The sequence below is a fragment of the Biomphalaria glabrata genome, chromosome 8 (genome assembly GCF_947242115.1).
Source record: "Biomphalaria glabrata chromosome 8, xgBioGlab47.1, whole genome shotgun sequence".
Lineage (NCBI taxonomy): Eukaryota > Metazoa > Mollusca > Gastropoda > Planorbidae > Biomphalaria > Biomphalaria glabrata.
In genome coordinates, this window is record NC_074718.1 from 16,692,225 (window position 1) to 16,714,365 (window position 22,141).

The following is a 22,141-nucleotide window of genomic DNA, read 5'->3' on the forward strand; positions in this document are numbered from 1 at the left end:
TTATTTTCCATAAGAACAACGGAGAAACTAAAATGGTTAATCATTTGCCAATTTCCTGATTTAAAATGATAGTCCATTTTTTAAGCGATTAAGTTAATTGTAATGAACTAATGGAAAAGAATAATTTTTGAGTGTGAAATAAAGAAAAATGGAAAATAAATAAAAATATGTTAACATTTTTACGTGTAGAAAATGTGCTAGCTTTAGTTTAATATATAGAAAATATGGTAGCTTTAGTTTAATATATAGAAAATATGGTAGCTTTAGTTTAATATATAGAAAATATGGTAACTTTAGTTTAATATATAGAAAATATGGTAGCTTTAGTTTAATATATAGAAATTATGGTAGCTTTAGTTTAATATATAGAAAATATGGTAGCTTTAGTTTAATATTGTTATGACTTTGCCATGCGCACCACCATCCAGGCTAGTACAGAGATGCGCACTTCTAGTAACCAAACTAGAACAGGATATTGCCATTAAGAGACTAACGATTTCCGCCCAAGTAGAGAGCCAATATGGAGATGCTGTACTCAAGGCAGAGGCCCTTTGTGTTTGTCATGTCTCCATGTAAATAAACGTCTATGTCCTCGTTGAGTTGCCTCACTTAAGTTATTACAAAATATAGAAAATATGGTAGCTTAAGTACGAGTAAAATACTGTAATAGATAGTCATATATATATATATATATATATATATATATATATATATATATATATATATATATATATATATATCGGCTAGATTACATGTCTATAGAGCCCGATTTAGAGCACTGTGCGCAAATGCTTTTTAACCTTGTTTATTAATTGACCTTTTAATGAAAACATGTGGGAATACCCGCTGACTTAATTGTTGTCAAAATATAGATTGTCTTGACCTACAGATCAAAATTTAATTGTAGAATATAATATTTTTAGAAAAATAAAACGGAGAAACTAGACTTTTACCAGTGGGGCCAATTAGTTAGTATTTATTTTTCCTTAAGATATACAAAGGCTGTAAAACTTCTGGGAATATCTATTGAGCCGTTTTTTTGAGAATCTTGTCAAGGCATGTTTTGATGCTTCCAGTTTCTTACAATGAAGAATTTGCAAGCTGATAAGAGAAATTGTAATAATAAATGAAAATAGCCATTTTCATTACTTAAAAAGTACTTTTGAAAATATAGAGAAAAAAAAAAGTAAACATGAACTTTATTTCTCCTATAACACAAAAAAAGTTTAATAAAAATAACAAATATATAAAAAAAATGTAGCCAATACAGACTCCAACATGTTATGTAAAAACAAGGTGTTGGTTTTTTATCAAAGACAATTTATGTAGCCGACCAACCTTTACGAAAGCAATTGTTTTGCTCCTCGTAACTTGTGAATGATAGTTTTTTTTTAAACAGTAACATTTTTACCTTTCCCTATTTCCTCCAAGTTAAGCAAATGTATAACTCTACCCTGTGAACTTTAGACACATCTGAGAAGACTATGCGCCAAATGGACGTCATCTTACCTTTTAGCTCTGAATCATAACCACATGCTGGAATACCCGCTGATGTATGCGTGTTTAAGATATAGAATGTCATGAGCTCCAGACCTTAATAAATTTTAAAGATTTTTATATTTAACAACAATCTTATCTTACACCAGAGTTTTCGCTTTGTGGCTTATTAGCTACTAATTATTTTTACAAAGATATGCATAAACTTTTAAACTATAGATGAAATTTCTCAGAGCATTTTTTGAAATCCTTTTTTTTTTCATATCGGGTAGCGGCGAAACTTGCTTCTTTTCCAATACAATGTCCAGAAACAAAATATTTTATATTATTATACAATTTTACAGTTTATATTTTCAAAATTAACATTTAGATGTATATTTATGGAATACTAAATTACACAGTGTTCAGGGGTTGTTTTATTTTGCTTAAAAACATTGACATAATATAGAGTCCAGCGATTGTTCATAAAAAAATATTTAAATTTACATTTTTATCTAACTTAGTTTTTAAAAATGCAGACATTTGGAGATATGTACATTTGTATGTTTTTTTTTACATCTTTTTTTATATTGAGAAAAATTTCTTGTAAAAATATTAAGTCAATCAAATCAAATGACTAAATATACTATTTTTTTTACATTTTCAACGTAATGTTTTTTTTGGTTTATATTAATATGTTATCATTTTTTTTTCATTAAATAAATAGAATAGTATATATAAAACATAAAGCTGTTTGAGATTCTTAATAATTAGTAAGTTGTTGGTGTACTACAAGTCCGTGATTCTATTTAATGAGTTAAAATAATGTGCAATAATTCGAAAAGAACTATTTTTTTTTATACAATAGATTTACACAAAATTGTTACAAATAAATGAAAAAATATCTTTAAAAGAACTGTAAAAATTAAATATAAAATAAATTATTTATCTCTAAACTTTCCTGTTTCCATGTTTTTGCTTGTGACTGCAAAGTCGAATTTTTTTTTCTCCAAGGGAGGTAGGCATTAAAATGCAAATACACTTAGAACAATCCTAGTTATCATTCTTTTATACACATTATTTTTACCCCACCACATTTATCAAAATCCTAAGCAAAAGCAAAGAATATAGGCTATACCGAAAATGTAATAGTTTAATATAATTGCTTTAACTTTTTTTCTTAAGTCTTTAGAAAATAATCAAAAACCTTTAATGAAAAGGTTTATATTAATAAATGAAAACGTAAATACGTTTCTATTAACTAATATCACCTGCCAACTAAGCTAACCTATAATGTCCTGCAGGAGTCTAAAGAAAGTATCGCAAAAAAAAAAAAATCATTTATATTTTAACTATGATGTCCACTTTCAGGAACTTATTATATCATTAAAATTTGGAACAACTAAATGATATATAAAATAGCAAAAACTTTTTTGGGGTTAAGTAATAAGATTTATTTAAAATAAATTTCTCCTTATAATAAAGTAACACATAGATGAGTATTTTTACGACTTACAATTACTAGCTTTCCTATTGCGTGTTCGCTTTATTAATGTTAATACTTAAGTGACAATTAGAAAAACATGGTGTAGAATGGATGACAGTCCCAACTATAGAGATCTGCTTAATGACACTATGTGCAAACAACCCTAAAGTCAGTGCGACGAGCTGGTTTGTCTCACAAGATAAGGAATTCTTGGGGTAGTTTTTGCAATTGAATTGCAAGAATATCAATTTCTGCATCAAATTTCCGTCTGTGTTGAACTTGATAACTAGCAGGATGGAAAAGATTGTTATTTAAAGATATGCTATTGGACGTTGAAGAAAAAGGTGCAAGAAATGTAAGACGGAATGGGATATGACTGATATCACCTCATCCAGGATTGTGAAACTGACATTGAACTTTGAGGATAAATCATTTCCTTGCTGAGTTGATATTAATGAGTGCAATAAAGGATTCCTGTGATATTCCGGAAACATCCTTAACTACTAATGTAAATGAAATTCTGACCAGTGCAAATTGGATAATATTGGATGTCATGTAAATTCGGAAGTATGATAAAATATCGTCTTAAAGCACAATACAACGTTCATTGAAAGAAATTAACATTGTATTCAAGTCGTCGCAAAGTGGGCTTTGTCTGTCAATCAAAACTAGAACCGAGTGGTACAAAAGCTCGTTCGTTCCTTACTCTGTCAGACTATATTAATGTCATTTATTGATCCGGAAACCTGAAAAGGATCAAGATGTCTTTGTGTAGTCGCTCAATGAACTCTTTACATTCTGTCTGTTCTATGTATGTGTATGTTTCTGTTGTGTTGTTTTTAAATGAGGAAATCGCCCTTGTAATCACAACAAATTACCATAAGGATGAATTAATCAGTCTTAGTCTTAATCTTAATTTTCCTTATAGAAAACATAAGTTTGTCAACAAGTAAATTTTAATTTCCTTCAATTTTCTTTGTCGAAGCTGTAGTTTTATAATCAAGGATCAGATCTTTTCAGACAATTCGAATCGTGACGCATTAGATTCTTATTGCTATAAATTGTACTCATTTATTGTAATTCTTGCTAATATTTTTGATAAATCACGGACTCTGAAATTACTCATTTAGAACATTTAGTATGTGTCCTAAACTTTGGGATTTTTTAAATTTTGAAGATGACAACGTACACCATGAAAATGTTCTTTATCAAAAATATATTTCTTAAGTTTGAAATTTCTTTTACAGTTGTGTTTTTATAATGTAACCTTTCAACTTTGTGTGTGAATAGCTTTAATATAGAGCAACTTGTATACCTAAATAGCATGTCTTTACTTGTTTTATAAACTGAAAAGAGGGGACATATCAACCTATTTTTTATATGAATAATTATCAAAGTAACTTTTTTTCATTTAGCATTACACAAAATTAAGTTGTTTTTTTATCTTGAATAAAAAGACCATCCGCTAATTTCCCCCCAACCTCAAAGAATTCATTCATTACATATGGAGGCGCAATCTCATCAACACCGTCTCACCTACATGATTAGTAAAATTAATAAAATTAATCGAAAGTTATCCTACATAGCGGTAAAACGTATCATAAGCATTTGGGTGTCTCCGGTGTACAAAACAAAAAAAAAAGAAGCGTTGATCAGAGCTTTAGCACAGCAGAATCAGAGTTTATAACTTAATATAAGCTGTTCCGTAGTATCATTGACTAATTTTAGTAAGGACTGGAAATTCCCTCTATGACTTATAACTGCTTTAAAAACTAATGAGCAATTACTTAGAGGTAATAAAGGAGATTTTATAACTACTACATTTTGATACATTGTTAAAATAACATCTCATTTTCTTTGACTTTATTTAGTTGAGGCTAGAAAGCTCCAGTAAAAATAGATAAACTCTTTTTTGATAGTATCAGGTAACCGAGCTTAGCTCAGTTGAATGTCACTTCGGAAACATTCGTGTGTCTATTTCTATGGACGGGAGAGGGGATTCCCTTTTTTGAAATTTAGAGCCAAAATTAATTTTACAAGAATGAAACATTTTTAAACCTATGTTACGGTCAAACTCGAGTTTAACCAGTTTGGCAAATGAGCTCAGAATTAATTTTTTCTTATTCATATACCTTGAAATTTCAAAGAAAATCGTTAGTGCTGTTTTCGAAATATATATATATATATATATATATATATATATATATATATATATATATATATATATATATGCAAGAAAGGCTCACTTAAGAGTATTGGGTGAAATTTGAAATTTGTCACATTTAACGTTAGATCCACCAAACCACCAAAATGTAAGTGCGGGAATGCATTTTCCTACAAATTAAATAAGAAATTTTAAGAAAGTCAGAGTTCGGTATTACCAGTTGTAAATTATTAAACTATTGTTGAGTTAAATTAAGTTGGACATATCGTTCTCCTATTGGTGTGTAAAAAAATAATTGTTTTAAAAAATGTAAGTAAATATAAATGTTGTTACTTCCATTACGTTTCACCTATAGTGCAAATGATTCTAAAGTTTGTAACTTATTTCTCTATTGCTACTAAGTGGCAGTAAGACATGATTACAAAAATAGTTCTAGTGGGAGCATAATCTCAAAAGAAGCCATCGAAGTAGTCCACCAAGGCAGATATCTATATTTTTAGCTCGAAAATCACAAGCTATTATCTACTCATTACAAATAACTAAAACCATACATTTGTCTATTCAATTCAAAGGCTGCATTGCTAGGTTGGCTGAAGATGCGATACCATGAGGTACGGAAACTTTATTGTCGTTATTATTATAGCGTTATTAACATTCATTGTTCTTAATGGTAAACATGAGGACGACTTTTAAATTGTGTAACATGTGACATGCACTGTTGTGCTCCAACTTCTAGAGTCTCTAAGCGTGTCGTATTTCTTGTCTTATTCTATTGGTCATGTGATTACTAATCAAATTATTTTTTCTCACATCTATATGTATCCTAACAGTATTCAAAGCTAACAATAAGTCTGGGATGTCAAAGAAGTTCTGAAATAAAAAAATACCAGTTGACAAAGGATGACTCTATACTTTCGATAAAAAAACAACCCCCCCAAAAACATGCATATTTATATTTTCCATTTGACCAAATTGTAAAAAAAAAGGAAAAAGCGTATATAAAGGAATTAACTCCACATTTGTAAGTACTTATCTATACAAAGTAGGTTTTGATTCCCTTTTCTACATTCAACAAAAAAATTAATTAATTACCAAAATTAATTTACTAATTGCTCAATGTTTTGAAAATTCATTTATGTTTTGTGGCTATAATTAATAATTGTGTAAAGTTACAGCTTGTATGTTAGTGTATAAGACGGAAAGTATATAAATTTGTTTTTTTCTTATTTCTGATTTGAGTAACTTCCTGTTGTGGGAGAAATATAGGAATTTATGTCACCTTTGCAATTATTGAATCATCATCTCGAAATTTTATCTTTAAAGTGTTCCTGGTGACAATGAGCGAATGGCATAAAGGTATTTGGTCGGGAGCAATATAAGATTTAAAGAAATGTCGCAATTTCTTTGTAAAACTACAAATTTCCGAAGCAACGACCTTTTGAGCTGCTCAGTATTCTCAGGAAAAAGCTGGTTAGATGATTCAAAACAGATTATAGTCTTGATATTTCTGACAATCGTTGTAAATGTAAATGTAAGCTTATTTTTCACAATCTAAAGTGGATCAAAAACTTTTTACGATCAATGATGTCAAATTAACAGCTGACTAATTTGGCAAGCTTATTTACAAAATAACAGCAGATCAAAAATTTCAATGACAAATTATTTCGTCCGGATTTTTTTTTTTTACAAAATAATGTAAAAAAAAAAGCTCTCGGAAAACAAATGAAAATATTGAGATTATATTTCAACTTCTGAATTAATTTCGACTTAAGGGAAAAAAAACTGTTTACTTTTTAGAGCTGACTTAACAATCTTAACATTTTTTTTTGTTTACATGACTGACTCTTGCAAGTTGACGTTCCTGGCACCATGAAAAAAAGAAAACAAGCAGAGATTTAATATAAGGAGAAGTGTTACAAGTATTCTAGTCTCCATAGTTTGATCAACGTTATATAGAGCAGTGGATAGACTATTATTTATTTAATTTCGAGACATTGTTTTATAACAACACAAAATATGCCTTTATTGTTTTCATTAGACTCCCTATTGAGAATATAATTACCCCTGGCGCCTGCCCAACTAGATCCGCCAATGAACTAATATTCTTTCTTGTGGTTTTGTCGAGGTTCATTGACTTGTATTTACGGGAATAATTTGTATTACACTATATTCGGAAATTTAAAAAATATTTTTTTTTGATATCATGTCCTTTTGAGTTTTAAAAAATATATCCCGTATCTTTTTTTTTTTAGAGTGAAATAAAGTTGACCAATTATTCTCATTCAACTTCACCTTCACCTATCCCTTAGTCTGTTGGACTTTGCGCACTACATCAGATGTTAACCATCTTTCTTCATTTTGCTCTATCCTTTGCATTGGATAAAATTTCATTCATCGACAGGCCTGTTGATTATTTGATGTAGTTAAGCTCTGTGCACTGATAGAGTTACACAGTGAAAGTTGACGACTTATATGAAGGGTTGAAGTACTTTAGATAATATTTTATACTTGAAGAAGTTTAAACAAAGTAAGTTTCAGTGACTGGACATGTTATTACTGTAAAGAACTTACTTGCGCAATAAATGTGATTCAAATATTGGTTTTATTATTTATATTTTCTTAATGGCTCATATAAACTTTATATTCATATATTCTTGAAGTCTTATATATTCTTAGCAGCTCAGATATTCTTGCTGTTTCATATATTCTTGATGTCTTTTATATTATTGATGGCTCATATATACGTTAAAGCTCAAATATGCATTATAACTGATATATTCTCGATGGCTTATATATTTTTAATGGCTCGTATATAATTTATGACTCAATTATTCTTGATGTCCTATATATTCTTGATACGTTATACATTCTTGATGGCTCATGTATTTTTTATGCCCTATATATTCTTAATGCCTTATACATTTTGATGACTCATATATTCTTAATATTCTTGATAGCTCAGATATTCCTGATGGCTCAAATATTTATTTTGGCTCACATATTCTTGATAGCTCATATATAGGCCTTTTTCATGGCTCATATATTCTTCAACATGGCTCATATATTCTTGTAAAAAGCAAAAAATCATCCTTGAATTTTTTTGGTCTAATGATCAACACTGTTTACCCAACAGCGGATTCCCTTGAATATTCATGGAAATCAAACAGAAACATGATAGACTTAATGGTAGAAGTACATATAAAGAGTAATATTTAAATAAAATAAATTTAATATTTACAATCAATAATTTTAGATAAAATATTCTTTAGTCTTAAAATGCAGTTTAAATAGAATAAAAAGGAATAATATATTGATTTTTTTTTTATTACTTTTGACACCAACTGAAAAATTCATTTAATACTTGTTAGAATGTTGAAACACAAGAGAAAAAGACAAATCAAAGAGAGGAGTTCCAAAAAACAAAAGACTGAAAATGTAAGTATATCTTTTTAGTGGCCAGAATTACTTGTGACGATATGTATGACCATTCACTCATTTCTTTAGTCTGTTAAACCGTTGGGTCACCACACATAGTTTTCAACCGTCTTTCTACATTCCACCCTGTCATTTGCCTTCAATAGAACCTCTTTCATTGTCAGGCCCGTCCATTCTTTTATGTTGCTTTCCCATAGCATTCTCTGTCTGCCTCTTCTTCTTTTTCCTGGTACAGTTCCTTGAAAGAAGGTCTGTGCAAGCCACGAAGACCTTGTAATATGGCCATAGAGTTTTAGTTTCAGTTTTTTTTTACATAGTTATCAGGTCATCGTGGGGTCAAATTGCTGGAGTAACCCTGTCTCTAATAATCTTCGTTTGTGATGCGGTCTTTAAATATGATACATATGATTCTTTTGTAGCATATCAATTCCATTGTTAGGATCGTCCTCGCTAGCTCTGCAGTCAGCGTCCAAGACTCGCAAGCATATAAGAATGTGGCTATGACCAAGGAGTGCATCAGTCTGACATTGGTGTCGAGGGCTCTACCTTTGTTTTGAGTTTTGTCAAAGTATGACAAGAAGAGAAAAGAAAGATAGCTCATACTGATGGAAACTAACATTTATTGTTATTGAAAACAGAATGGGCTATTACGTGTTAAGTCGTCAAATTTTGTGTATTGGTAGTGTCAGACATACTTATTCGTTAGAGTGTATTTCTTTATATTTAAATAAAAATAGACGCCAACAATTATACAATCGTATTAATATTTGTTTTCTATGAAGTTTCTATGAAAAGAATGTGTTTTCCAGAGTTGTTTGCATTTCATGACCCACTTACAGCGAGGTATAAAAATAAACTAATTTGTGATTCAAAAAATGTCTATAACCCTTTGCGAAGTGAACTCTGTATGGAAAGAGAAGGCATCTCCTGTGAAATAATAATTATGTCAAAAGACTCTAATGTTAAATCACTAGCTAAAGGTTGTAAAAATTACTAAGATTTAGGTTTGGTGTTTAGACTTATTAGATCAATTTTATATCATAATAATTTATCTTTCTCAGAGCAGTTCTGAATTTTGTCTTCCTACTGAAACTAGTGAAGAAAGTAATAAAGGTATTTTCTCAGATATTGTTATGCTTAGAAAAATTTACAGAATTTATCTATTTTTATGTGGTACAGTTTATCATATTTTTAATTATCCACGACTTAGCAGAATTAAAGTCATTGGTTAATATGCATGACTAAATGCATGACGCGTAGGACGTAATCATCTTCTTTTTTAAAGTAACGTCTGCATCATATAAGATAAAATAAAAGCATATGTGCGTATGTTCGTTTTGGAGCGCGTTGTAAAGTGGGTCTTACTAAATCAAGTCAAATGTCTGTGTCGGAAAAAATTACAATGCTCAGGGTGAAAAAATAACAAAAAATGTGTTCTAAAATGAGAGAGAGAGACAGAGACAGAGAGAAAGAAAGAGAGCGGGCAGTTTCATTTTATGGTAACATATATAATAATTCAAGTGCTAAAATGTATGCAAGGGTAGACTTTAATACGTAGCCTGTTTATTAACATTTAATAAAAGATGTCACTGCCCTAATAAACAATATAAAGCCTGATTACAAATCAATGGGTGTAGCCGAAGCATACTTCTAGTTTGATATCGACAATGTTTACGTTAATAAAATGATAAATATGAAATGGAAATAATTTCTCTGTGATTTAAGATTTTCAGAATAAGTCACGACTAATGTGGAATATTTTTTTAGTAAAATAATATTAATTCCGCATTGATTTTTAAATATTTGATATACATACATAGGAAACCAATGATTAGAGAGCTATTGACTAAATAAATAGTGTACACATTGTTCTAAACTTTTAATTTATTTAAGTTTAGAAATGATTAATATAAAACTAAATATTTTGTAAAATGTTTTTCAGACAGCCTTGAGAAAGCGCAGTCAGATTATAATATCACCAATAACCATTATAATATCCAGTCAGATGACTTAGATCATGATGAAGGTGCATTAATTGGTAAATTTATAGTTTTTTAGTGTATACACTTCTCAGATAAACACATTCGTTAAATTTGCTATATCTATTATTTTATTAGTTGACTGAATTAAAATAAATTACGTTATGTTCGGAACATTTGATCAACTTAACGTTGATTTACCTGTTCTACAGTTGATCATGAAACTCAAGAGTCAGAAGGAGGAGAAGCAGGTCTAAAAAAATATCTTGCTAGCTGTGAGAAGAATCCAGGTCACAAGCAGTTTATACCTATTGATAAATTCAAATTGAAACATTTACCTGAAAGTTATCAAGACAATGATTTGTATGAATACATTAAAGCTCTAGCTGACCTGACAGTGAAATTAAATGTTAAAATGACTAGTCTAGACAGACCAAAGTTTTGGTCAAAGACAACACATCCGTATCCGTTTTCAAAAATGAGTGACCGGAGAAACTTGCGGACAGGAAGTGGAAGAGTCAGATACGTCAATAAATTTAAAGATGGAGTGACACACAATTTAATTATTGGAAGTAGTGACTTCTCAAAGTGTTGGTGTAGAAAATGTCAAGTTTCAGACTCACCCAGCAATGTCTGGTGGGAGTTTTATGTCTTCACAGCCACACACGTGGTTTTTGATGACATTGAGGCCAGCCACGCGACCTTGAGATTGTTTTATGATAGAGATGACAGTCCAGTGGTCAGTGTTAATAACGTCAGTATTGATTATAGAGACATTGATGGTGACTGGTGTGTTTTGAAATGTGTGACATGTGACAAATATATAGGAAATAAACTGATGGGAATGTGGAGACATAATAGAAATGTATGGATGAAAATCTTTAATAAATACAGAAATTATACATCTAAAAACAAGCTTAATATTATAGTGTCACATCCTCATGGATCTTCTAAACAGGTCAGTGTTGGTCAATGGAAGGACAAACACAAGATGGGTGAAGATAGATCTAAGTTTACCTATACAACTTGCACATGTCCAGGAAGTAGTGGAGCACATGTCCTGTGTCTGGGATATAGTGACTGGTGGCTGTATGATCTTGTTCACACTGGAAGTTTAAAGTCCGGATTAAATTACAGTGGGGTTGGTGATGTCTACTAAGTTGTTCCAGCTGTCACCAAACAACATGAACTTATATTAAAAATGATCAATCTGTTGCCTCTTATTGTAATAAAACACATTTAAAATGTCTTATTTATAATTTATAAATGTTTACTTGTTTGAAAATATTACTTTTAAATGTTAACTTTATATGAATAAATGAAACTTAAATGTTTTTTTTTATGTCATTTCCACTTTGTGTATAATTTGTTTTTGAGAGGTCATGATGTTCAAAATTTCTTTTTACAAATATTTTGTTAAGAAAACTATGTATGTATTTCAAGAACAACACTTCATTTATATCTCAGATGTGCAATGATGAATGAAACGTTAGATTAATTTAAAAAGAAAATAACATTCTTTAACTACGTTTTTAATTGTATTGCCCAAATAAAACCTTGCTGTATACACAATTAGCCAATAAATACAATTCTATGAATACATTCTGAGTTTTTTCATTAAGTGTATGTGGTTTGTAGTCCCCATTTGTTAACTAGGAAATATAAAACCTTAAATTCTCAATTAAATTATAATGTCACTTCAGTTTACTAACACCCTTCTTTTAATGATGAACTTGGAACAGTCGACCTTTTCACCTTTCTCAACCACGCTTTGGAACAGTCGACTTTTTTACATTTCTCAACCGCACTTTGGAACAGACGACCTTTCATCTTTCTCAACCACACTTTGGAACAGTCGACTTTTTTACATTTCTCAACCGCACTTTGGAACAGACGACCTTTCATCTTTCTCAACCGCACTTTGGAACAGACGACCTTTCATCTTTCTCAACCGCACTTTGGAACAGACGACCTTTCATCTTTCTCAACCGCACTTTGGAACAGACGACCTTTCATCTTTCTCAACCGCACTTTGGAACAGACGACCTTTCATCTTTCTCAACCGCACTTTGGAACAGTCGACTTTTTTACATTTCTCAACCGCACTTTGGAACAGACGACCTTTCATCTTTCTCAACCGCACTTTGGAACAGTCGACCTTTTCACCTTTCTGAACCACACTTTGGAACAGTCGATCTTTTCAAATTTCTCAACCACAGTCGACCTTTTCACCTTTCTCAACCACATTTTACAACAGTCGACCTTTTCACCTTTCTCAACCACATTTGGGAACAGTCGAACTTTTCACCTTTCTCAACCACATTTGGGAACAGTCGAACTTTTCACCTTTCTCAACCACATTTGGGAACAGTCGACCATTTCACCTATCATCTTATTGGAGTCTTGGTAGCTGAGTGGTTAAGAGTTTGGCTTCAGAACCTGGGGGTCATAGGTTCGAATCTCGGTCAAGACTGGAATTTTGAATCTCGCTATTTTAGAGTGCCCAACTCTAAGGATACCTGACTTTAGTTTGGGAAATTAAAGGAGGTTTGTCGTTGTGCTGGCCTCATGATACCCTGCTCGTTAACCATTTGCCATAGAAACAGTGAGCCATAGATCACAAGACTTAGAAGGGGACCTTTACTTTTACTTTTGCAACCTAAAAACTTTAAAGTTAATGAGCATTTATTTGTTTAAAAACTATTTTTGAAAACAGTATGAACAATGAAGGTTTACAAAATGTGGATCCGTGTTTGCTATTGCTACGGATGTGACATTTGTATTGTTATGGTGAAATATTTCACAGCAATATTTAGTCAAATAAATCCCGGACTTAAAACGTTTGATTCAAGTAATAGCACTTGAGAAAAAAAAACACTTTAGGTGTTGACAGAGCTGTTATTAATTTAGACATTGATAATGCGTCATGCTTTTGATGTATTAATTTCATCATAAATTAAAGAAAATGGTCAAACATAATATATAGTTTTTGTAATTTGTTAAAGAATAAATTAAAAAAAAAAAAAGAAACATTTCTGTCAATATACATTGTCAATGTCCATAAAGTTTTATTTACAGAACCTACGAATGTCAATGTCATCAAAAAAGTTTAAGTAAGTATAATCCTTTTAGTTGTTATAATTATAACCGTTTTGTTTGAAATCAGCCTTTAAAGCCTTAAAGCTTACAGAAGAAAGGAGATAAAAATAAATTATCATTTGAAAAATAACACATTTTCCGACAGGTCACATTGTGATTTTTAGAAATATTAAAAGAACCTAACTGTTATGTAACTGATAACATGTCAGAGTGCTTGAATTTTTTTTTCAATTATTCTTTTATGCTGTGTTTTTTTTAAATCAATATGCGTTCTATTTTTTTAGATAGCAATAATAGATGAAATTAAATTAATGGAAGCGTATTTTAAAAAAAGCCCTCTTAAAGTCTTGAGGTCGACAAGGCAGCTGAGACAAGAAGCCACTGAAATTTATTGCCCTATTAGATACTAACTACGTTAAAGTTAAAGTCAAAACTATAGCATAGATGTCAGTTTACTCTAAAAGATACATTGTCTTATTTACGACTCAAGTCCCAGCAATGTGAGAATCTTAAATGTCTCACCATCCAACTTTGTTTAAACATTTTATAAACAGAAGAAACTACGTATACATTGTATGAACTACTCATTACATTTCCTGTTTTCAGCTTGCACATTTATCAAAGACAAATGTTCGGAACAAAAATGTGGACAAGTTCTTGAAAACGTGTCAAACAATTTTAGAAGTTTGACAATTGGTGTCTATCTTTGTCAGGTTCTCACTGGCTGTATATCTTTGTCAGGTTCCTTTCACACTTGCTCAAAGGGTTACATTGGAACAATTAATTAACACAAATAAACTTCACAAAGGAACAAATATTCAGGAAAATAATAATAACGTTAATATCCCAAAAAATACTCAATGACAGCAACACTCTCAGAAAATATTAACTACACAAACATCAGTCCAGCAAATAATTGACTACCGATTTCTCTTTATCTTACAAGGAAAAAGTCACATTCAAAAACACCACGAGTTCACATCCATACCTGTGATAGTAAGTATATGTGTTTTGAATGGCTGGTAGTGCAGTGTGTGTGCCTGTGTATGAAATGACCAGTGGACCTTGAGTGTACATGGTTGAGTGAACAGAAGTATGTGGGGATATAAACAAAGGGATATACCTCTTTCATACCAAAATATCAACAAAGAAATAACACATTCACTCTCACCACACCTGTCCCTGACAATCTTAGGGAAAAGAATTACTAACCTAACTGGCCATAATTGGGAATTTTCTAGTTTTACCGTTCTAATTTTTCGAATTTAATAATTTCATCTGGTCTGATGTAGTTTACGAAATGTTTTTGTTAGGAACAGGTATACCCGCTTGGCAGTTAAAGCGTGAAATAAATAAATAGTCGTCCAGGAATATTTTATGCACAATCTCTTCAATCTGGATATTTATATGCAGCATTAGAATTTCATAAACTTTGAGTAAATGTCTAAATGTTTTTTACCAGAGGGTGGGGTAAGGGGCTGGGTAAAATGTTTTTTAATCTATTATTCCTTAGTTTTTTAAATTGAAACATTAAACTTTTTTATATGTTGTGGTGCAATGCATTCAAGTGACAATAGCCTAACCTTTACTAACTCCATTTATTTAGTAAAAATATAAAACTTATGAAAAAATGCAGAAAATCTTTTAAAGAGAATTTCTTACATCAAAACTGTTGCCTAGCTATAAACTGACAAAACTGAGATAACCAATAAAATACAAACTATCAGTACAAGATATTTTAAAAATATTTGCCTAGCAATTTTTAAACAAGTTACATAGAAGAGGTTTTTACAAAGACCATTCCTCCTTTTTGAAAATGTTGGCGTCTTGTAAGAGCGCTTTCTTTGCTCTTAATAACTAAAAATGAATGATAGAAAAAGAAACATTTTCACCCCGCTCCTATTTCCCCTCCCCTAAAAAAGTCCTGATTACGTACATGTATAGATCTACCCAGAGTATATAAAGCTCTATTTTGGTGATATGGGTCAAGAAATATTCTCATTTTGTATAAGCTGCAACGTGTACCCCTTCCAAGTCCAGTACCCCTGGGGGGGGGAGGCGTACAACACAGGATAGAAGATCAGTTTGTTATATAGATACAGACCTAGAAAGTGTTTAGGAAACTAATCTAGACGGTATAGTAAGTCCTAGTTTGGTAATAAGCCCATAGACCCTTACTTAGAAACACACAAAAATATATTAGACCGATTTCTAACAAAACGCTTCTCAAGATGTTCCTGAATGTCTATTTTAAATAAATGTAAGCGGATATACCCACAGACATAGTGTGTTTAATATATATTTAGTTTTAAACTCAAGACCAAATTTAAGTCCTGAAAAATAAGGAATAGTAGCTGTGTAAAAGTTATTTTAGAATTAGAGTTAATAAATAATACTTTAAAGATGTTTGTATTTAAGCATTACATAAAGTATTGCATGGAAAAGAATTTTAATTTCTAAGTACTTTATAGCAAATAACGTAACTAATTTATTAACACTTTTTTAAAACTTTAAATTATTGTTACTTTAATTTTTATTTTTATATATAATATTTATCGTAAACTAGATAATTACTGTCAACAGTCAACGTGTAGAAAGAAAATGGAAGTACACTGATTGTGTGTTAGAACTCAAGATTTAAAGTATGCCATTTAAAGAAGTTTACATTGACTACAAACCTTAACCAAGTAAACTCTTTCTTGTCCTAAAAATATTTTAGGGGGGGGGGAAATAATATAAATGTAATTGATTCTAAATGCTATTAAAATAAATGTTTGTTAAGCCATATTAAAATTTCATATAATTTCAAAAAAATTAAAACAAAACAATTTAATATAGTAGCCATTTTCGTTTACTCTATAGAACAACATAAACTACGTTTTACAAGAAATGGCTAAGTGTCTGTTAGAATGTAACATATATTGTGTTTGTCATTTTAGATTATATCACTTTGTTAATACGTTGTGAAGTCTAACCCGGAAGTAAATCGTTCGTTACAATGTTCAATAAAGGTTACATTGTACGTAAAAAAGGATTCAGCTTTAGATTTTGTCAAAGCTGTTACTAAAACAGACCAATGAATGACACGTTTGCGTTTTTTTTTTTGAAGAAAATTATATATATATAAAGATTTGTTCCATTTGAATTGTGCTCAGAGCAGGTGTGTTGCTTGTGCATCGCCTCTATCAATATATCAACAAAAAGAGACTGATGAGTCGTTTAATCTCACACAGTTTCTTTCTATGACATACACATTTCAGTATTCTCATCATAGTTGCAACTGTGAAAATTTCAAAAGGTGCCTTAATTTTTTACCAGGTCAGTCTGAGAGAGTTTACTTCAATATAATTTTGTTGATTTCTGTAAAATCAGCATGAAATTACAACAATAAATATAAAGAGAATTAATGTAAGTAAACAATGCAATGCTAGTGCTGCATTTTTCTTCTATTATATTAGATACAAAGTAAGTATTAAATCTAAAGAGATATATGTAATAAAAATATTCTGAAAACAGATATTTCTCTCTCTCTCTCTCTCTATATATATATATATATATATATATATATATATATATATATATATAATATATAATTTATAATAACCTTTTAAAATAATGTTTTAGCTTTATAAATATTTAAATATGAATATATAGGCCCCTAACTGCATGGCAAATACGTCCGATTTTTTCTCCTTAAAAAAAGATAGATTCAACTTCCATCAGCAAGATGCACCCACAAATTGAGAAATGCTGACTTACATTACAGAAATATATTTAGTCTTAAAAACTAAAAAAAAATAATATAAGAACAATAAAAAAATAAGCAAGCCTATAATACTAATTTTGTGTTGTAAGCAGTTTAACAAAAAAAATTATTTCAATCCATATGCCTTAAATATCTTTTTATTTATTCTGAAATTGTTAATTTCAAAATGTAATAATATATTACACGAGATTGTAAAAAGTATTATTTATTTTAATAATAATAAAGTAAAGTAAAAGTAAAGTTTTCCTTTCAGACCTTGTGATCTATAGGGCAGGTGATGTAAAGGTCATCTGTTTCTGTGGCCTACGGTTGACAAGGGTGTCATGTGGCCAGCACAACGACCAACGGCCTTTACTTTTCCCTAACTAATGTCAGGTACCCATTAGAGCTGGGTGGATTTAGAGGCGCCCGAAGATCCCAAAATTAAAAAATCTGACTTCACCAGGATTCGAACCCCGGTCCCCGGTTCGGACAAAAATGCACTTACTTGGATTCGAACCTACTACTTTAGGTTCTATAGGCTGATGCTCTAGAAAAGCGCCAAACAGAGCTTAATAATAAAAGCAATAATAATAATAATAATAACCAAAAAAACTAATAATAATATTTATAATATTTAATAATTTGTTTTACATTTGTGCACTACAACTAACAATACATCATTTAAGGAAACAATGAATATGTAGCACTCAATAAAAACATTTATACCACAGTTTCAGTTAAATTTTACATGTGAATTGAATTTTACAACAGCAAGTTAAATTTCGTTCAAAGAAATTATAGTCAAAGGTACAAAATAGTTCTTGTGTCTAGTTTTGTTCTAATCCGTGTTTTGTATCTTTTTTGTGATGGTTAAATATTAAAATCCATAGACATATATATATAGACTGGACGATAAAGTAAAAATTATTATGGGAAACATTTGGGAAAGATAAGTTTGTATGAGTTATACAGCAGTTATGAGCAGTGTAAAATTAAAAGTATTTATAGTTTGTTTTTTTCAGCCACAACCTATATACCCCTAGAATTCTAGATTTTATATATGCCATGTTTTTTTTTACTATTAAATTTACATAATTAAAATAATTATAAATAGTTTTAAATACTAGATTTAGATCTAGTCTATATAAATACTATTGTAAAAAAATACTACTTACTAGTAGGCCTACTATACTACTATACTATACTATAAACTATAATTGTAATCTGTATAGTCTAGTCTATAGTCTATAGTTAGTATATAAATAGTCTAGGACTAGATTATCACTAGATCTATATATACTTATACTAGATCTAGTCTATAGCCTGCATGCATAGATGCTAGACTGACTAGTTTAATATTTAGTAGTAAAAAGTATGAAAAGTATTAGACATAGTTATTACAAATATTAGTCATATTTATTAGATTTAGATCTATCAATATTAAATTAAAGTACTCATAGTGATAGTGATACTGAATTATTCTGACTTACTGAAACTGAAAGTTACTGTGTATAATATTCAATTTTTTTTCAACCTTTAGAATTTATCCTTTGGCCTATCGTACTACGATCATTAGAGCACATTCTGCTCATTTTCTTTGACTTTTTTGACTAAAAACTAATTCTAACAATTTGAATCGATAAGACGACCGCCATACATTAATAAAGAATCCATGTCAACAAACATAGATCCACATCACAAACCTATATATATATATTTGCCTTTGTCTATGATTATGAAACAAAGGCAAAATATTGGGAACATGGCAGTTTTGTACTTTTCAAAACTAAAGATCATAATTATATATTGGCTGAAATGTTAGTCCTAGAATTTATAGCTCAATTGCCGCCATTTTTTTTTCACATAGATATAGTACATAAAACATATTTGACTTCCCCCAAATAAAAATAACTTCCTACTTCCAGTCTATATTTATTTATGTCTATGTTAAAATACTTATTTTTGTAAATGTAGTGAAATGTAATGTACGTCCAATACCGTTCCAGGGTACTTAGAAGTATGAGCTACTTCAATGTTCTCCCCAGTAGCTAAATCAATATCATTTTTGAGGCTCGATAATTATTACTTTGTTGTTGTTGTTGTTTTTTTTACATTCAATATTTTAAAAAATAATGTTACGCAGTATTTTAAAATGTGTAGTACTCTTAAACAGTGATGCCCAACTAAATTCGACCCTCGGTCCATTTTAATTTTCGACACTCTTCGCGCAAGCCACATGAGCAAAAAGATGTAAAAACGAAACGAAATTGACCTGAAACTATTGGCTAGTACTTACATTAATTAATGTAATATTTAACATTCATGTGTTTTTTATTCGAGCATCAGAAAATAGTTTCATTTGTCTACTTTAAAATGGAGCAACTCTGTAGCTAACTTTACAACCGACTCATTTTGTGTCTCTTTATGGTAAATATTCACATCGATCTTTAAATCTCTAAGCGTAGTTTAACTATCTTTTTATTCAAACCAAGAATGCTGTTAAATTCGTTTTATAATGCCGTGTATATGTTTGTTGTTGTTTTTTTTTAAACAGCCACATTTCTTTACAAATCAAATGTTTGCTAATTATCATGTTCCACAAAAAAGTAAAGACCCATTTCATTTTCCTGTTAGATTTACATTCAGTGTCTCTTTTTTATTTCTCTTTTAAATTCATTCAGCTTAATGGCTTACAGTTGCGGATATAATTTGATACATACGTAAATCTAGCTGGTGACTGTTTTTACTCATTCTTCCATATTTGAAGCGTTCTCTTTAAAAAAAAAATCAATCTAGACTCTAGAAAATCTTGTAGCTTAATGTTATATTGAGTTCATTCACTTATATATTTTCAACCATATGTTTTTTCATTTAACGTTATTATAATAAATTATTTCAAATATTTCTTTTACCAGATCGATATATTTAATTGCCTTCTGTTTTTGGTATAATGAGATCAATCGTATCACTACATGACAATGACATAAACAAAATAGGTAGGTATAGGTTTAGTATGACCTAGCACATTTTTCACACTAAGTTTTTGTAATTAAAAATTTTGTTTGTTGGAATTAATTAATTAAAAAATCTTATTTATCAACTTGTAGATATTTATTTTCTTTTCAATTTTTTTATATATCATGTTGTCAATACTACTTGATAAGCTATAGTCAGTTTTTGCAACTGAGTAGAAATCAAATCTATCCTTACAACTGAAGATGTAAACTTAATCAACAGATATACTACTAAACGTTTGTAATTGGTGAACTCAATTTTGTTTACCTGTTCTCCAGGTGATCATGAAACTCAGGAGTCAGAAGGTGGAGAAGCTGATCTACACAAATATTTTGCTGGCTGTAAGAAAAATGCAGGGACATAAACGATTTATACCTGCTGATAAATTCACCTTGAAACATTTACCTGAACGTTACCAGGACAAGGATTTGTATGAATACATCAAAATTATATCAAACCAAACAGTTAGAGTAAGTGTAACAATGACCACTCCACACAGACCAGACGTTTGGCCAAAGACAACTCAACCATATCCATTTCATAATATGAGTAACAGAAGAAACTTGAGGACAGGCAGCGGAAGAGTAAAGTTTATAAATAAGTATATAGATGGATTTAAACAAAATGGAATTATCGGACGTACTGACTCTGCATTGTGCTGGTGTAAAAAATGCCAAGATTCAGACTCACCAAGCAATGTGTGGTGGGAGTTTTATGTGCACACAGCCACACATGTGGTTTTTGATGACATTGAGGCCAGTCACACGACCTTGAGATTGTTCTATGATAAAGATGACAGTCCAGTGGTCAGTGTCGATAAGGTCAGTTTAGTGGGTGCTAACATAGAGTATGACTCTTGTGTATTGAAAAGTGTAACATGTGATAAAACGTTAGGAGAAAAATTAACAATAATATCAGAGAAATATGTAAATATCTGGGAAAAAATAACTAACAAATACAACGATCCTGGAAGAGAATACACCTTAAACTTTATAGTGTCACATCCTCATGGATGCGCTAAACAGATCAGTATTGGTCAAAGGAAATATGAACTACATGTTTATGGTGGAACCAAGTACACTTATACTACTTCTACATGTCCAGGCAGTAGTGGAGCCAATGTCTTATTTGTGGGATATAATGATACGTGGCGGTTTGACGTTGTACACAGTGGAAGTCTTAAATCTGGATTAAATTATAGTGGAGTTGGTGTTTTCTATTGAGCTGTTTTCCTTGTCATTTAAAATGACAATATTCAACTAAACATTTTTAAACTTTACACATTATTCATTTAAAAGAATGTTTACTTTTCTAATTAGATTAAATTTGCTTATTTATAATTTGAGATGTTTTTTTTTGTTATCCAAGTTTTGAGTGTTAATTCTGAATGTTTTATACTATTTGTGAATTTATAAACTTAATTGCTCATATTTGTCTTCTATTGAATCTCTTTGCTGGTCCATGCATTTTTCGTAATATTTAATGTAAAACACAGCTTCTTACACTCACTTGCCCCCCTTTCCTCAAGTTGAGGCCCGGGACGATTTTCCACCCATCCCCACTTTGAATATGATATATCGTATTTCTGTATACGTCTTTTCTTTTGGTGCTTCCTTTTGAACTCTATATTTAATCATTTAAACTCATTGCATCCATTTATTTCCTACACGCAATGAGGCATAAAATCAAAGGTAACGTGAAATCAGTCAAATGAGTTTATTAAATAAAATAAAATAAGG

General features: G+C 30.4%; 2 protein-coding genes across 11 annotated transcripts in view; both read left to right on the top strand.

Moving 5' to 3' along the window:
• The window catches only part of LOC106074390 (uncharacterized), a 98,100-nt gene extending 76,358 nt beyond the window's left edge, over window positions 1-21,742 (top strand). For 2 of the 4 annotated variants that reach the window (XM_056037522.1, XM_056037523.1), the window contains one exon: window positions 20,681-21,742. In XM_056037522.1, the coding sequence (XP_055893497.1) occupies window positions 20,681-21,625 (945 nt within the window). In that variant the 3' untranslated portion in view covers window positions 21,626-21,742. Of the gene's footprint in view, window positions 1-16,601; window positions 17,048-20,302; window positions 20,384-20,680 lie in introns of those variants that run through there. The other 2 variants (XM_056037525.1, XM_013235153.2) reach the window with 2 other exon arrangements.
• On the top strand, window positions 4,719-12,140 carry LOC106079761 (uncharacterized). Of its 7 annotated transcripts, none has more exons than XM_013240967.2 (6): window positions 5,173-5,274; window positions 5,699-5,737; window positions 8,495-8,561; window positions 9,623-9,674; window positions 10,504-10,599; window positions 10,753-12,140. In XM_013240967.2, the coding sequence occupies exons 2-6, from the start codon at window positions 5,733-5,735 to the stop codon at window positions 11,697-11,699; spliced, it is 1,167 nt and encodes a 388-aa protein (XP_013096421.2). In that variant the 5' UTR covers window positions 5,173-5,274; window positions 5,699-5,732; the 3' UTR covers window positions 11,700-12,140. The 7 variants fall into 7 exon arrangements, with proteins under 7 accessions (XP_055893496.1, XP_055893494.1, XP_013096421.2 ...); XM_056037517.1 differs by lacking the exon at window positions 5,173-5,274 and adding an exon at window positions 5,287-5,435; XM_056037521.1 differs by lacking the exons at window positions 5,173-5,274; window positions 5,699-5,737 and adding an exon at window positions 4,719-4,755.
• Window positions 21,743-22,141: the final 399 nt, after the last annotated feature.